Here is a 17,727-nt window from a genome sequence, read left to right as displayed (position 1 = left end):
GTATGGGTTTTCATTTCATTTCATTGGGCCATTAAATTGAGCATCTCTCGTAGTTCTCTGTAACTCAGAAGGAGTGAGTAGACACTAAACAGTCGGTCAGTCTGCAACATGCCAAAGTGCAAATGTGCATTTAACGATGCTTTGTACAAGAAATTCCTCATTTTCCGTCCCGGTCGAGACAAGTGGGAGGCCATGCAGAGAGTGTCCAAAGCAGCACATCTGTTCCTGTGTCCAGTGGTGGTGTCAGGGACTTCAAAGCACCAGGACACGACAAACATTAAAAAGCTTTGCCAAGTGAGAGTCGCTCAATATCGATGATGAGACCCCACATCCCACCCCCAGTACGATGTCCTGGTTTTGACAAACGTAAATATGGTCACCCTACTCTGGGGGGACCCTGAGGTGTTCCCAGGCCAGCCAAGAGACATAGTTCCTCCAAAGTGTCCTGGGTCTTCCCCAGGTTCTCCTTCCAATGGAACATGCTCAGAACACTTCCCCAGGGAGGCGCCCAGGAGGAATCAGGAACAGATTTCCAAACCTCAGCTGCTCCTCTCGATAGGCAGGTGCAGTGACTCTAATCCAAGCTCCTCACCCTGTCTCTAAGGGAGCGCCCAGTCACCCTGTGGAGGAAACTCATTTCGACAACTTGTATCAGTGATCTTGTCCTTTTGGTCATTACCCAGAGCCCATGAACAGAGGTGAGGGGAGGAACGTAGATTGACAGTAAATCAAGAGTTTTGCCTTTCAGCTCAGCACCTCTACACCACAAAGGTCCGATACATCGACCACATCACTGCAGACGCTGCACCGATCCACCTGTCAATCTCACGCTCCATCCTCCCCTCACTCATGAACAAGACCCTGAGATACTTGGAACTCCTCCACTTGAGGAGACCTGAAAGACAAATCAAGACTAAACAAGGTCTAGAGCAGACATGGGCATTGTACAGCTTTAGGACCACATACAGTCCTTTGATTGACTCTGACCGGGCCGTTTAAGATAATTTGGAATTACAAATAAAGTACTGGTACAGAGCAAGACTAAAGCAAGATGATAAACCACTAAACCAGACCAAAACCCAGGTCTAAATCTGTTCTAAACCTGGTCTAGGAGGTACTAAAGAAACACTTGGGTGGAAAAGATTATCCAGAACCATTTAAAATTATATTTATTACATCTGTCATGAACTCACATTTACAACAGCACAAACAGTTTCAGCTCAAACTCTGAATGAAATCAGAAAATTACAGTTTGGAATGACACGACACTTGAACAATAAATAATCACTTTCAACACACCAACCAATCAGGAGCTTGCACAGAACACACCAACCAATCAGGACCCAGCTCTGAACACACCGACCAATCAGGACCCAGCTCTGAACACACCGACCAATCAGGAGCCTTCACAGATCATTTAAAATATGAAGCATTATTCCAGCAGTATGAACTTTAAAATATGAACTCTTGTATCAGGACTGAGAATGTGATGAGACACAAATCAACGTGGCGTCGCGTGTTGGGTCGTTGGCGTTCAGGGGTCAGTGCTGGGGTCGTGGAGAGGTCGAAGGTCAAGGTTGTTTATGTCACCATGTACTCCTGACGTTTGTTCAGTCGCACCTGAAACAAAAACAACAACGTCAGCTCCAACTGGGAACTGCAGTTTTCTTTTCTTTTTATTTAATTATTTTTTGTTTGTTGTTTTAGGTGAATATTGCCATTTAAAATGTCCAAATCATAACATAATGTTTCACCGGCATCCCAGATTACTATATACTGTACTTTTCGGACTATATGTCGCACTTTTTTTCATGGTTTGGGTGGTCCTGCGACTCCAGAGCAACTTACAGTCCAAAAAACATGGCACTACAAACTGCATAACAGACACAAGCACAACAGGTCTGCTTTAAGAAAATAAAGTCGGAAAACTCAGTAAGTGTTGAGCGGTGGGCGTCTCTTGGGGGTAGGGGAAAAAGAGATTTTCAGAGCAATGGCCTCTTGAATGCATGGGAATCTGGTTTTGATACTAGTTTTAGTTTACACCAAGTAAAATATGAACATTTTAAGATCAAATTGACAAGGCTCACAGCAGCAGTTACAGAGAGAGGGATGTACGTTCAGGACTCTCTAGAATTCACTCATAGCGTTTTCAGTCCGACAGAGAACTGTGCCGGTGCACACATCTAATCTCAAACCAACTGACGTGTTCAGGCTGAAAATCAGAACGTTCAAGAACCGAAAAGATGGTTCCCAACTTCTTTTTCCTAAGTGAACCGTAACGACACAGTAGACATCAGCAAGTTCATCCAGGTCACACAGTAAAATAAACAAACAAAGAAAATGTGTGGAATATGGTGGAGAAGTCAAGTGTTGGTCAGCGGAGGAGACCAAATGTGTGCTGTATTCGTGTTCACCTGGTAAGGTCACATCAGCAAGGTCAACACAGCAGATGTTGTAGCAGAGCACAGCGCAGATAAATAATTATTTGTATAAGTACAATACTCGTTGGTGTTAATGATGCGATCTATGGTTGTTATTTTTCTCGCTGTGATGTCCGCTTTCGTGTGGCCTTGTTTTTTTTTTGGTGGCAAATCCACACCACATCGACTCCTGTCGATGACGCGTCATGGGTTCACTTAAATGGTTTGAGCGCGGGTCGTTCACCAGTGAGCACTTTGATTCTCAGTGTAACTGCTGTGGGCACCGGCACCGTTCTGGCCAACCTGAAAACAGCTTTAGTGTGCTGCAGAGGCTGCACTAGCACTGGTTCCTGATAGTGGTGGTGACTGGTGGTGACTGTTGACTGGTGGTGAGGTCATTTGAACAGTTACGATGACGTTATCGTTACCTGACACAGAGACACGGCTCCGACCGCCACATAGATCCCCGCGGCGATGAAGCAGTTTATGGCCACCTGCGAGTACAGCCGGTAGATGTTCTGAGGAGGCTCCTTACTGCAAAGAACAAGAGAGAACATCAGATGCCCTCCCATACTCATATATAATCAGTGGAGGTTGTGGGTTAAACTCCCTGTGTGATATTGCTTCATATAAACTCACTCATCGCGGATGTCTTCCTCGGTGAAGGGCACGTCTTCGATCAGAATGGCAGATTTGGCGCTGAAAAAGATCCCCAGCATTGCCTTCACGAAAAACAGAGAAACACCCTCAGTACCAGAGCTCTCATTAACGTGGTCCTGGTCCTGGTCTAGTCTTGATTTAAACCTGGCGTAGACTTCCTGATTATGATCAAACTAATTAAGACTTGATTTAGTTCAAAATTGTTCATGAATAAGTTTTGTTTATGTTTACTTATTAGTTTAAAGGACCCACTTAACACAATTTTCTAATCTTATAATAATCTTGTTTTCTCATCAAAAACATACTTGGAGTTTTGTTTTGTTTCATTCACATGTTTAACACACAAATCCTGCTTCATTTTTTAAACTTCATTCACCTTCACTAGAATCATTTGAATAGTTTCAGCCTTGGAATTACCCAACTTTAATGAACAAAAGCTGAAGTTTACCTGTAACTTGAAAACTCTTACTACTTCATGACAACAAAAGTAGAAACAGAGCATATTGCGTTTTGAGATGTAGACATACTAATTATAATAGGGTCAGTCCGACATGTGTGAATCAAACAAAACAACATGTTTTATAAAGCTCACAAGAGTAAAATTTGCACAATATACAGGGTGACCAGAATTTCAAAATAAAAAACTGGGGGTTCCCTGTTTTTTTGGTGATTGGTAATAATAAAATCGTGAGATAACAGCGTAGTTAAGGAAAATAGTTATGCAGAAACCATTCGTAACTAACAAGTGAGTCACATTTTCTTTGTGTTTTGGTCGTTTTTAAGCAGCTTTTCTGTATTTTACCTAAACAAATGACATTTTATGCCTCTGTTTACTGTTGGAAAAATCAAATTGGTCAAGAATAGGAGCACCTGGGACATTTCTTTTATAAAACTGGGACAAATCACAGGTTTTGTATAAATCTGGTCACCCTAGTAATAAGACATTTAGTTAGGTTCAGTCATATTTACTATCAATTTAAGTGGAAACTGTAGGAAAAGTGAGACATTTGCAAAAGCAGAATTGTTCCTTGCATAAAACCTTGAATAAAATCAAAATGTTCCGACTTCCCGTTGAGCCATTGTCACGTGACACCACCAGTCACATGATCTCACGGTAAATATGGCATTTATCAAACCACTTTAAACCTAAATTATCCCGAGAATCTGCTCATATCCCACTCTTATCATTTGACACTTTCAAACATTAGTCTAGCTATGTCGATCCCTCCACATCAGCTATGACATTTGTTTATCACAAAAGTCAATGAACGAGGCCTATTTAGGATCCGTCTATTTCCAATTACTGTCTGTGTTCGGTTAGTCTGGTGCCAATAAATAACAAAACACTAATGTTTAAATGTCCTAAAACAACATTAGACCACAACTATGTTCAAAGCGGTGAGATCTGTCCGTAAGAAACCAAGAAACCGAAGCTCCGGGCCTCACCAGCATTATAACCCCCCAGATGCTGATCACGATGCCGCAGGCCGCCATTTTCGGCCCGCAGAACAGTAGCGACGGCATGGCTCGGTCCGGTCCGGTTCAAGCTCGGTCCGGGTCAATCCAGGCTCGGTCCAGGTCGATCTCCTCTGGCTCTAGGTCCTCTCGGAGCTCCGCGGAAAACAGCCAAAGATGTCCCTGAGCTGCGGAAACACGGGACAGGACGCCCCGCAGTCAGCTGACCGCCTTCGGAAGCACTCGGAAACACTCGGAAACACTCGGAAGCACTCGGAAACACTCGGAAGCACTCGGAAACACATGGAAAGCTAAATTAGTTTCTGGGGCGTTCGCTTTTACAAGACTTTCGTAGAATAAGCAATAAATCTATGAACTATTTTTAAACAAAATAAAATAAAGGAAACATTCGGAAGCACTCGGAAACACTTGGAAGCACTCGGAAACACTTGGAAAGCTAAATTAGTTTCTGGGGCGTTCGCTGTTACAGGACTTTGGTAGAATAAGCAATAAATGTATGAACTATTTTAAAATAAAATAAAATACAATAAAATTAAAATACAATAAAGTACACTAAACTAAACACTCGGAAACACTCGGAAACACTCGGCTCAACCCGAATCACACGTCCCGCCTCCTCCCCGATATCAGCCAATCAGAGTGCGAGCTCCAGTGCCTGTGCTCTTTTGTAGCTTTATGGCTTAATATTAACAATAATCACAAATTAATAAGATATTTAAAAGCTTCACGCGTAATACAATACTGATTATTTTAAAAAAGTATTCTGCCTTATCTCCTTTTTCTGTCCAAATGGAGGCGAGTTAAAGCGCCGAGAGGGAGTTAGCATCAGAAGCTAACGCGGCTAACGACTGATTCATTGTTTTATGCTAAAGTTTTACTCTTTTACTGCGTTTAAACTGTGATTCCTGGATACTATGACGTCTGCATCTGCAAAGGTACGTTTCACACAGATATTAAACTTTCATTTCAGCGCTTTTGTTCAGAAATAAAGTAAATATTGAGTGATCTGTGAGAGAGTTGAGCTGCACGATTTGAACCGGAAACACAACAAAGGCAAAGTGCACAAAACTCACAGATTACAGATTGTTTTTGAATGAATAACTGTAATGAACACGTGTTGAATGGACTAATGGAGGAGTCCTGTGTAATTAACTATGAATAAAGTGATGTGCATGGAGATTAATTAGCGCTTATTTCTCTATTTTGTGTAAAAGCTGCTCACCCTGTAGTTTAGAGCTCTACAAACATGTTCTGAAATCTCCCTGCCTGTCAGATGCCCTCCCTGTATTGTATGGGTTCGATTCTGTGTAAAAGCTGCACATTTAGGGTGACCAGACGTCCCTATTTACCCGGGACAGTCCCAGTTTTGAGTCCTGTGTCCCCTTGTCCCAGCAGATTTATCCAAAACCAGTGATTTGTCCCAGTTTTATACAAGATATGACTCAGTTGTCCTTATTTTTTGACCAATTTGATCCCCACCAACAGGAGAGGATATATTGTCATTTGTTTAGGTAAAATACAGAAAACTTCATCTTGATAACGACCATATAGCGAAAAAAGAAATGTTATACTGACCCACAAGTGAAGAGAATGGACAATGTTACTCGCTTTTTAAAAAATTTTTAGTTATACCAAACATGTGTTCCAGTTTTTAATTCTGAAAATCTAGACCACTACAAACATGTTCTAAAACGCATGGCATTAAAGTTCAGATTTCAGTCTCTCTTAGATGTGAATGCTCCTGTACTTGTTTAAATATTCAGATATAGTTTTTACCTGAAGTAGTGTGACCAGATGTCCCTATTTACCCGGGACAGTCCCAGTTTTGAGTCCTGTGTCCAATGTCCCAGCAGATTTATTTATTTGTCCCAGTTTTATACAAGACATGTCCCAGGTGTCCCTATTTTTTGACCAATTTTACAATATGTAATTTCTCTGATGCAGGTGGGGGAGATCTTCTCTGCAGCCGGAGCAGCCTTTTCTAAACTCGGAGAGCTGACCATGCAACTGCACCCAGTGTCTGACTCCAGCCCCGCAGGGTGAGTCCAAGTGCACCAGTGTTGTCACGATGATTAAGGCCGATGGGATGAATACTAAGGCTCGGACTCAATGCTCAGTACTGATTCTTTCTTTCTTTAGACAATAGAATTAGATTTTCAGCATTAAATCAGTACTTTCTTTCACATTACCACGTGGTCTTATATTCAAAGTTCAAATTTAGCTTTATTGTCTAGTTCTTCACATGTACTAGACATATAAAGGAATCAAAGTTATGTTTTTCTCTATCCCATGTAGGGGTGTGCAAAAATATTGAAATATCGATATATTGTGTTGTTTAATGTGATGATACAGTATCGATATCGTGGGCTGCTGTATCGATATATCGCCAAGAGTATTTTTTTTGGTTTATTTTACTAAATAATTTTGTTACAGCTACAGTTTTGTTGTTTGTTTAGAGGAAGGAAACTCGTTTATGCGACACATTTGACATTTTCACTGTTTTGATGATTAAAATTTGCATCATTCATACTGACTTTGCACAAGAAGTTGGTTTAACAAAGACTTTTAATATCACAAGCATGATTTAGACTTTATTTTTTTATTGAACCGTATTGAATCTTTTTGAAATAGGGATGTAACAATAACCGAAATATCATGATATCATGTCATCCAAGTTCTCACAATAATATCATGGAGCGTCACAGTATATCAAATTACAAGTCTCTTTGCTTAAATGAAGAGTAATGATGCAGCAACAGAGAACTACATAGACCATGATCCTTTGCTCCATTTCAGTGCGGACTACAAGAAGAAATAACAGTTCTAACACTTTTAAATATTAGTTCTTTGGATTAAGTTTTGTCAAGGCATTTTAAGAGGAAAAAGTTGCATATTAACAGTTTTAGCTGTTTATCCTCCACAAAATATCACAATAAATATCGTACCTTGAGATGTATATCGTGAAAATATTGTACAGAGAGATTTGGATATTGTTACATCCCTAATCATGAGCCTCCCCACCATATCGTGAGCTTTCCCACGATATCCCAATAAATATTGTATCATGAGGTTCATACTCTGACGATATTGTGTCGTGAGACTTGGATATCATTACACCCCTAATTTGAAATATATCGTATTGAATCGTATCGAATCGTAACCTCAATGTATCGAGGTATGTATCATATTGGCGACTTATGAACGATACCCAGCCCTAATCCCATGTGTAGACAACGATTGGAAGAGCGAGAGGCCACTACGTCTGCCGTCTACGCCGCCGTTCATATCATAAAACTGCTCAAGTTCTGCTGCAGTAAACTGTTGCAGTTGCGTCGCCTTTGTGTCTCAGTCAAAGGTCAGAGTGCAGTTTAACAGGAGGACTGGTCAGGGAGGGTCAGCAGATCTGTGTCAGGGCAGTTTGAGGAGAGGAGAAACCCTCAGGACAAAAGTGTTCCTCCTGTGTCCTGCAGCGTCACAGCAGCTTCCAGGGGGATCCAAATGAACACAACAGGACAGGTCTCGTTCTTACTCTGCTCTGGGGTATCGGTTAGTATCTTATATCTGTGTAATCCCTCAGTCATCCAGTCTCTGTCAAACTCAAAATATACAAAATGGATTTAAGCAATGCAATTTCAGGAGCCTGTTATTGTAATTTAAGTGCCAGAGACTTGTTTTGTTCCAACAGAGTCAGTTCTTCCTGGTCAGATTGTGTTAAAATAAAGCCTGGATTAAAGTCTAATAGAGCTTCAGACTGAGCAGTGCCTCCAGTTAGCATCACACCCCGAGGGGTGTTTAATAATATCAGTTGCAGAGTATCAGTAGTTTTCTGTCGTTTGTCTCAGGGCCAAATGGACGGAAACGGAGATCGAGATGCTGCGTTTGGCCGTGAGACGATTTGGAGACGATCTGAACAACATCAGCAGCGTCATCAAAGAGAGGACCGTGTGAGTCTCTACAGCCCAAACTCTAAAATACAAACAGAAACAAAATACAACACTGTCATCAAAGAGAGGACCGTGTGAGTCTCTACAGCCCAAACTCTAAAATACAAACAGAAACAAAATACAACACTGTCATCAAAGAGAGGACCGTGTGAGTCTCTACAGCCCAAACTCTAAAATACAAACAGAAACAGAAACAAAATACAACACTGTCATCAAAGAGAGGACCTAAAAAAGGCAGATTAAATTTGTGTCCTGATTAAATCCTGTTTTAGTCTTGGTTTAGTTCTGGTTTAGTTCTGTTTTAGTCCTGGTTTTAGTTCTGGTTTTGTCCTGGTCTTAGTCCTGGCTTTAGTCCTAATTTAGACCTGGTTTAGACCTGGTTTAATCTTGGTTTTAGTCCTGATTTTAGTTCTGTTTTAGTCCTGGTTTAGACCTGGTTTAGTCCTGGTTAAATCCTGTTTTAGTTCTGGTTTTGTCCTGGTCTTAGTTCTGGTTTTAGTCCTGGTTTAATCCTGGTTTAATCCTGGTTTAGTCCTGGTCTACTTCTGTTTTAGATGGTTTAGACAGCGTTTTTAGCTTTGGAGATGTAGACACACTAATAATAAATGATGATTTAAACATGTGTAGCAAATTTATAACATGACTTAAAGTTCACAAGAGGCAGTTTGCATAATATAAAACCTTTTAAGGAGAGTTCCACCTCAATAAACTGAACTAAAAACCAAACATGTCAAACACACGTACACACTGACACACCGCAAATGTCTCTGATCTGGCCAAGATTTTAAAACTTATATCAAATTATCCATCTTCTTTTCAGATTTATCATTTACTTACTTGTTCTAAGATTTAAAATAATTGGGCAAGTAAAATGATCTTGCTGCATGGACAGATAATTTCACTACTTTTAATTCATTTTCTGTTAAATTTAAATGTTTATAACTTAAATTTTGGCCAAGCTTTTCTGCAGTGCGTCATCGAAGAGTGCTCAGAGCGCCCCCTGTGGCTGCTGCGTGTAACTGTCTCTCCTCTCAGCGCTCAGATCAAGTCGACGGTGAAGAGGAAACTGTACGAGGACAGCCGCGTGCCGCTCTCCGACGCTCATAAGAAACCTGTGAAGAAAGCACCCGCCTTGCCGCCCGCCGCGCCCGCCGGAGCCATGGCTGCGCCTGTCGCCCCGACTCCTCCAGCCCCCCCGCAGGTCACACAGCCCGCCCCCTCCCTCGCCCCGCCGCCCATCAAGAAGCAGAAGACGGCGGGTGAGAAACACTGGGAGTTGTCTTTAACGCTGGTGTAATTGTCATGTGGTGGTACAATCTGGAGCAGTTTGGTTTAATTTTTCTTTAGTTTCAAAAAACACCAAAAACACCAAAATAATGTGGCAAACGTACAAAGCAGACAAATCCGTGTATCATTCATTCATTCGTTTTTCAGTATAAAACCAAAAATAAGAAAACGGAATAACAACTGTTTTCTTCATTATTTGTCTCCAAAACCAAAGTGAAAAAACAGATAACGATTCCTTTTTTCAGTTTTCGATTTTGTGTTTAAATGAAGAATGGAAAAAACGGATAACGGCCGTTTCTCGTTTACATGACTTTCATAACTGCGATGCCGGACTTTTGCACCTCATACGGACTGAACCAGGACTGATCCAGGTCCAAGACCAGACCGGGACTGAGACCGGGACCAGAACAGGACCAGAGCGCTACTTAGACTGGGACCAGACCGGGACCAGACCGCAGGCTCAGAGCCCACAGCAGGGCCGGAGCTCGAAGCTGAGGCTCAGACCCCGCAGAGGCTCAGAGTCAAAGCTTGGAGTCCACCCTGGTCCCACTCTGGTCTCGGACCTGGATCAGTCCTGGTTCAGTCCGTACGCGGTGCAAAAGTCCGGCATCTCAGTCTCGTAACCGGGGAACAGTTGTTATCTGTTTTTTCCATTCTTCGTTTAAACACAAAATTGAAAACTGAAAAAACGAATAGTTATCGTTTTTTTCATTTTGGTTTTAGAGACAAATAACGAAGAAAACAGTTGTTTTTTCATTTTCTTAAAACAAATGAACGAATGAAACACAGATTCAGACAGTCATTGTGGAGTCCAGAGTCTGAGATGTTTTTTTAAAGAACCAAATCCTTTTTTTTTTTTTTTTTTTGTCTATGGCTACGTTCAGACTGCAGGGCTTAATGCTCAATCCGGACTTTTTTTTTGTGTGCAAAAACATTGAAATATCGATATATCGTATTGTTTAATGTTCTGATACAGTATCGATATCGTGGGCTGCTGCATCGATATATCACCAAGAGGATTTTTAGGTATATTTTACTTAAGTATTTTGTTACAGCTACAGTTTTGTTGTTTGTTTAGAGGAAGGAAACTCGTTTATGCGACACATTTGACATTTTCACAGTTTTGTTGATTAAAATGTTTGTGTTTCATATGAACTTTGCACAAGAAGTTGATTAACAAAGACTTTTAGTATCACAGACATGATTTAGCCTTTGTTTTTAATTGAACTGTATCAAATCAATTTGAAATATATCGTATCAAATCGAAAGTGCACTGTATCGAGATATGTATCGTATCGGCAACTTCTTAATGATACCCTGCCCTAGTCATTCACATTTCCAATTAAATGCGACTTGTTTGTGATCTCCAGTGTGAACTTTAAACTCCCCAAAAGTGTCCCACATGTGCATTGGACGACACGACGACGTCATCTTAACAGAAAGCACGTTTAGTTTAGTTTACAGAAGTCGCCTAAACTCTGGGCTCGTCTCCCAAAATCTGGTCCAGTTCTTGGTAAAACGGACAGGCCGCTTCGTTTGTTTGAGTCTTTATCCTTGTATTTTTCTCACAGGATCTTTATTTTTCGTTGACATTGGAGCCAGGACTGTCTGTAGCTGCGCTCGGACATTTCTATGACAATCATTTCAAAGATAAGACTCCTCCAATTTTGCCTGAATACAACGAATATTAATAAACTCACTAACCTTGTTTTCCCTCCATTGACGAGACTCCAAATCTGACGTGTAGGTGAGATGAATGTGACCTGACCGTTCAGACTGAAGTCGCATGTCCAAAGATCAGATATGAATCGGTTTTAGGAGCACATATCCAAGTGTCCTGGGTCACATTTGAAAAAAATCTCATATGTGTCGTTCAGAAAAAATCAGATTTGGGTCACTTCAGGCTGCAGTCTAAACGTAGCGTAATTGTATTGTATCAGTTTTTTCAATTTGACTAACTCTGAATCAGCGCAAAAATCAGCAGAAAAAACATATATGCAAACTGCTGAACATTCCACAATAGACACACATGTACAACCCCAACGTGATGTCCCTGCAAAGCATCAATAATTATCAAACGTTCATTTTTTCCCCGGACATGTCCGTTTTTTACGTCCTGTCCTGGGCGTCCGGGGTTTTTTCATAAAGTGATGTAAATGGTTTTCATGATCTTTCATTGGGTCATTAAACTGAGCGTCTCTCGTAGCGTCTGTGACTCAGAAGGAGCGAGACACAAACAGTCAGTCAGTCTGCAACATGCAGAAGAGCAAATGTGTATTTAACAAGGACTTGGACAAGAAATTCCCCGTTTTCTGTCCCAGTCGGGTGGGGGGTCATGTGCACAGTTGGCGAGGTGAGAGTAGCTCAATGTCAAGGCCTCCACCCCCCGTAAAGTGTCCGGGTTTTCACAAACTGAAATATGGTCACTCTAGATAAAGATGTTAAAGTGAGTGTTAAACGTCAGTGTGAGTTAAAGGTGTTTGTGTTTCAGACGTGACCCTGAGCGCGCTCAACGACGCCGACGTCAACTCTGACCTCGTCGACATCGAAGGGCTCGACGCCAAAAAACTCGACTTTGACCAAGGTACGGCTCCACCAACAGGACATACTGTGAACTCCACCTCAAACATACAGTGTGCAGGTGCAGCGCCACCGTCAGGTGTACTACACTAGACTTTGTAAAGAAATAGACTCAAGGCCACCATAAACTACAGGAGAATTTCCCAGATTTTGGCTGTGATTTGCTTCTTCTCTTCAACTCAGACTTGAGACTTACTTGAGATTTGCAAAACAACGACCTGGCTCTAACCTGTGATATGCACTTTACATTTTTCAACTCTGTGGTGATGCACGCAACTATCGTATATGATAGCACGCAACCATAAAAGATAAAAATTTACTTTTTTTCCCTTGAAAAGTTGAGCAGTTCGTATCAATTGAAAAAGCTCTAAGTGCAGTTATTTCTCAAATAAATGGCAAATTACGCATCTTGGTCTACATAAATGTGCATCTCTTACTGTTTTTATTTCAAAGGTTTATTTCAGTCCGAATGTCCAAATCCAAATGTAATAAACTCCATGGAAATGCAAGGAAGTTATGTGGCTCTGTATCCTGGACCTTTTTTAAGTATATTTTTAATTTACTTACACACTTGATATTTTACACTTTTGTAGCTAAGGCCCTTAATTATTATTATTATTTTTTATGTCCATATAGTTATTTATACATGTTTGCTGTGTGTTTTGTATAAAAAAGTGTGAATTTTATTTTCCATTTGTTTTGTTTTGTTTTTTTCCTTTGTATTTCTGGTCCTGTCGCTTTTTATTACATCCAGTGACACAACTACAGCTTTCAGATTGTGAAATAACAGGTTGTACTGAAAAAAAGGAGGTATAACACTTCATTAGGGGGTAAAAGAGGGAGTTTTAATAACAAAATTAAGAAAAAAAAAATCCAGGCAAGGAAAAATTTACTAAAATTGCCTTTAGGTCTGGAAGGGTTAATAATAATTTTTTTTAAAAAACGTCTCCCTTCGTCATCACAGTGTCTAGGGAAACTCCTGCAGTTTTTAATTTTCAAACTGTTGCTTCTGTTTCGTTCCAGAATCTCTGAACTTGGACTCCAGTCTCATCATGAACTCCAGTGACCTCCCGCTGCTCTCTCGCTGACCTCTGACCTTTGACCTCTGCTCTCCAGGGCCAAATCCAAAACGATTCCTTTTACATCAGCTCTAGCTCCTCAGCTCGTCCAGGATCGGCTGCAGTCTCACACCCTCCCGCCCTGGACTCAAGACTAGTTTTATTTTTTAGTATTTTATTTATCTTTTAGTTTGTGTTTTATGTGTCTTATTTTCTTCTACCCCGATGCCCGTATCGTATCGCCCAATATCGATCGATTTTCGGCGATATTCTAATAGTGTTGTCACGATACAGCTTCCGATACCACGATGATAATAAAAAACAACAAAAAGAACATTATTTTCAACATTAAAGGTGCACTGTGTAACTTTCTGGTCGGGGGTTTGTCGGTTTTAAAAGCAAAAAAAGTGTCTTGTCTACAATTATTTTATAGCACAATAAATATGATCTGGGCATCGTTACGTCCTTAGTATAAATTTGTGCGTCTGTATTTATTCAGTTTGAGGTGTTTTTGTTGCTCAAATACACAGGAAAACCAATTTTGACTGTGAGCCGCTCGTCTCCATGGAGATGAGTTTAATGCCCTAATACAGAACATTCCAAAGCAATAACGTCGGCTTAGGACTGAACCAGGTCTAAAGCAGGTCTGAACTGAAACTAAGTCTGGACTGAAATCGGTCTAAAGCAGGACTAACACATGGTTGTAGCAGGTCTAAAGCAGGACTAAGTGAGACTGGGTTCAGTGGTATCTACAGCGTTTATTGAGACTTTATTTTTATGAGGAACGAGACACAAACGCTTCAGAAAAATACAATGTGTGTTTTTTGTTTTTTTTTTAATATCAGAAAATAGAAATATTTACAGAAAAATACTGTTTATGATGTGCTTTTTCCCTTTAATTCTGAGCCACACCTCACCCACAGATCACCAGAACTCAACCAGGACTAAACTGGGACTAAAGAAGGACTAAACCAGAACTCAACCAGGACTAAACTGGTCTAAACTGGGACTAAAGAAGGACTAAACTGGTCTAAACTGGGACTAAAGGACTAAACCAGGACTAAACTGGTCTAAACTGGGACTAAAGAAGGACTGAACCATGTCTAAACCATGTCTAAACCAGGACTAAAGAAGGACTAAACCAAGTCTAAGCGAGGACTAAACCAGGACTAAACCAGGTCTAAACCAGGAGTAACCCAGGTCTAAAGCAGGTCTAAAACAGCACTAAACTGATTCTTAACTGGGACTAAACCAGGACTAAACTGGGTCTAAGAGGATCAGACCAGAATCTCCAGATTCCAGGGCTATTTGAGTGAAATGTGGCATCCGTCTGAGAAGGAAATACTTTGAATAATTAGAATTTTTACACAAATAAAAATAGAATTTGGCGAAGATAAAGCTGAAGCGAAGCCGTTTACGACCGACTCAAAATGTGCAAAAGACGCCAGAAATACAAGTCCATTTGGAAGTCTGTTTGGATTCAACTGAAGAAAAGGGACACAGGGACTAAACCAGGTCTGAACCAGGTCTAAACCAGTTCAAAACCAGGTCTAAACCAAGACTAAACCAGGTCTAAACCAAGACTAAACCAGGACTACACCAGGTCTAAACCAGGACTAAACCATTTTTAAACCATTTTTAAACCAGTTCTAAACCAGGTCTAAACAAAAACAAAACATTTCCTTTTTCCGTTTTTCAAAGACAGAATTCGTTTTCCTGCCCGCGCTCTTGTCCCTGTGTCCGTTTTCCAAAACACAATCTCACATTTTAAAATGAGAAGCCTAAATCTGTACAAACTATTTACAATTTTCACAATGTTACAAACAGTATTTACACATTTGAGTAAAATTTTAAATCTGCAGTTCTGTGCAAGAATCTGAGGGAAAAAAAAAAAAAAAAAAAAAGAACCGATTTCAAAATCTGATAAGGCACTGCCAAAAAGTTTAAAAAGTTAAAGTCAAAAAAACGAATTTTTTTTTTTTTTTTTTTTGCAGAGGTGGGGATAGAGAAGCCAAAATATTTCTTAAAGATGCAGCTTTTCTGGTGGAGTCTCCATCACCTGCTTGTTTCTATGGAGATAAAATTGCTCTGTCTGGAATGTTCCACAGTGTTACTTTACATTTATTCAATTACAAGTGGTTTTATCGCTCAAAATTAACTAGAAAAATAACATTCTGACTCCTTCTGGTTTGGTCTCCATGAAGATAGAAAGGTTTAAAGCCACACTGTGAAACATTCCAGACAAAGGAATAACATCACCATGGACGAAAAGCCTTTGACGGAGCCTCCACTAGAAAAGTTACACAATACAGCTTTAAGTAGAAGTACAAAGTAGTCGTCCGAGATATTACTCAAGTAGACCGTGAATAAACTTGAATAACGCACACACAAAAAAGAAGACACAAAAACGAGACAAACTTAAATCGTGTGAAAAAAGAGGTGCAAGAAACGCAAATGTTCAAAATAATTTCAAATTGTTCACATAATAAAGCTCGGGAGGGTAGGAAGAGTGACCACAATTTGACTTAAGTAAGAATAACGTCAATAAAAACAAGGAGGAGTCAAAAATACACGGATAGAAAACTGCAATTTCTTTAAAAAGCTGCTTGAGTACCGTGTTTTTCGGACTATAAAACGCACTTTTTTTCCTGGTTTGGGTGTTTCCCTCGATTTATATGTTAAAATTTTCACACTGAAGCCTGAAGAGGGCGCTCTAGTCTTGTGTGTGAGTATCTGCTGCTCCTGTTCCTCCTTCACTCCTTCGTCACTTCACTCTACTGCACATGTCTCCTGCAGAAAGAGCCTCTGTCCTGTCTGTATCATGTCAGTCGATCGCACCATTACTAAAGATCTAAAATTTAAACAAACTCATAAAGACGACTGAGAAGACTGAACACAAACGCCCCAAAAACGAAATCAGATTTTGCAGATTACAAATTGCAATTCGTGAAATCTACAGCTGAAAATGGAAATCGAGAAGCAGAAAGAAAGTTTGGAGTGAGAGAGAAACTTGTGACATCGGGAGGATGCACCATGAAACTTTCCTGAAGTCACTGGATGGATGGACAAAGTCTGGACTTCAGTGACACAGAAACCATCCTGTCGGGATTCAGAAAGACACGAATAATTCTAACTGATGCCGAGTCTGACGACAGCGACACAGAAGAGGAAGTGGCGCTCTGTTTACCTCCGGAGGTCGTGGAGTTGTTCAGAAGTGACACCGAGGATGAAGAATTGAATGGATTTAGTGATTTGGAGTGAGATGGAGAGTTTGGTTAAACTTGTTCTGTTCTGTTGTTTATGTTATAGTTTATCTGAAGAACTGTTCATGTGTGACGTTAACAGTCTGTTGTTCTCTCTTCTATTGTTTTTACTACAACTTGACTTTACACAGGGAATGTCGGTTCCTGGTCTTTGATTTTATAAAATACATTTCCCCCAAAAAGTGCGACTTATATGTTTTTTTCTAATTTATTACTCATTTTTTGGCTGGTGAGACTTATACTCTGAAAACTACGGTACTGTCCACCTCTGACATTTGAGACATAAGTGCCATAGATTGTTACATCGTATTTTGTCCATGTTTACAGTGTGTTTTTAATCACTTTTATATGAACCCTGCAGTCTGAAGGGGGCGATAGTGAGTACGAGCTGGAGCGTCTCTACACTGATGTCATGTCTCTGCGGGAGAATCGGCTCTATTCACGCTTACATCAAAAACCAGGAAGACGTTTGAAACATGCGATGACAACTTCCGGTGTAGTTCCCGACACTGGACCGTGATCAAACCCACTGAAGTAAATGTGATCAGCGGTAAACTGAAGACTGCATATGTATGTGCTGTTTGGAATCATCTGGAATTTGGTGCCCCGTTTGTTTCACCGCTTGTGCCTTCCATATTTGCAAGTGCCGCACGGTCCCGTCGCTCCTGGGCTGGCTCCGATGTCCGTCGTGCCGTGGTTAGAGGATCGACGTCCCGCTAAACCCCTTCCTGCACATGCATCGTCTCATCCCATAAAAGTGTTCGCCTGTTCCTCCGCGCGGCTGGATTTCAGTTCCAGTTCGCCAGTCTTTGATAGACATGTCTTTTGCGCCTCCTATTGCAAACTGACTAGAGGTCTTTATTGACCTATTGGTTTTTATCAGAGTCAGAGTTGCTCAGAGTCGTGTGTCGGTGGGGAAATGATGAAAACTGAAGTATGGTTGGAATTGCTGATTATCCGAACATAACAAAACGCTACAATGACGTGGAGATGAAGAAAACTGGGACATTTTTTTCATTTTCCTGAACAGAGCTCGCCG

At 40.7% G+C, this 17,727-nt stretch overlaps 2 protein-coding genes across 2 annotated transcripts; one reads left to right on the top strand and one right to left on the bottom strand.

Annotated features, from left to right (window-relative positions):
* Positions 1-1,143: 1,143 nt before the first annotated feature.
* On the bottom strand, positions 1,144-4,765 carry rnasekb (ribonuclease, RNase K b). The gene is made up of 4 exons (XM_020924437.2): positions 4,527-4,765; positions 3,060-3,142; positions 2,849-2,954; positions 1,144-1,620 (listed from the first exon to the last, which is right to left on the bottom strand). The coding sequence occupies exons 1-4, from the start codon at positions 4,602-4,604 to the stop codon at positions 1,582-1,584; spliced, it is 306 nt and encodes a 101-aa protein (XP_020780096.1). The 5' UTR covers positions 4,605-4,765; the 3' UTR covers positions 1,144-1,581.
* A 411-nt stretch (positions 4,766-5,176) lies between these two features.
* cunh17orf49 (chromosome unknown C17orf49 homolog) lies at positions 5,177-15,080 on the top strand. Its single transcript, XM_055148558.1, has 6 exons — positions 5,177-5,491; positions 6,501-6,595; positions 8,399-8,500; positions 9,536-9,759; positions 12,279-12,371; positions 13,391-15,080. Exons 1-6 carry the CDS (start codon positions 5,471-5,473, stop codon positions 13,453-13,455), a joined length of 600 nt encoding a protein of 199 aa, XP_055004533.1. The 5' UTR covers positions 5,177-5,470; the 3' UTR covers positions 13,456-15,080.
* The last annotated feature ends 2,647 nt before the right edge of the window (positions 15,081-17,727 follow it).

This window comes from Boleophthalmus pectinirostris, unplaced genomic scaffold (genome assembly GCF_026225935.1).
Source record: "Boleophthalmus pectinirostris isolate CB_2022bp ecotype Guang Dong unplaced genomic scaffold, ASM2622593v1 HiC_scaffold_12, whole genome shotgun sequence".
NCBI lineage: Eukaryota > Metazoa > Chordata > Actinopteri > Gobiiformes > Gobiidae > Boleophthalmus > Boleophthalmus pectinirostris.
The sequence above is the reverse complement of the archived record's forward strand: the minus strand, read 5'-3'. Positions and strand labels throughout refer to the sequence as shown.

Bases quoted from the DNA above. Each gene is read 5' to 3' on its own strand.
- rnasekb (XM_020924437.2), bottom strand. From the start codon at position 4,604: ATGCCGTCGCTACTGTTCTGCGGGCCGAAAATGGCGGCCTGCGGCATC. The intron at 2,955-3,059 runs GTGAGTTTATAT...TGTTCTTTGCAG, and splicing joins GAGGAAGACATCCGCGATGA to TAAGGAGCCTCCTCAGAACA. The intron at 1,621-2,848 runs GTAACGATAACG...TTTTTGTTTCAG, and splicing joins GAGCCGTGTCTCTGTGTCAG to GTGCGACTGAACAAACGTCA.
- cunh17orf49 (XM_055148558.1), top strand. From the start codon at position 5,471: ATGACGTCTGCATCTGCAAAG. The intron at 6,596-8,398 runs GTGAGTCCAAGT...CGTTTGTCTCAG, and splicing joins TCTGACTCCAGCCCCGCAGG to GGCCAAATGGACGGAAACGG. The intron at 8,501-9,535 runs GTGAGTCTCTAC...CTCTCCTCTCAG, and splicing joins GTCATCAAAGAGAGGACCGT to CGCTCAGATCAAGTCGACGG.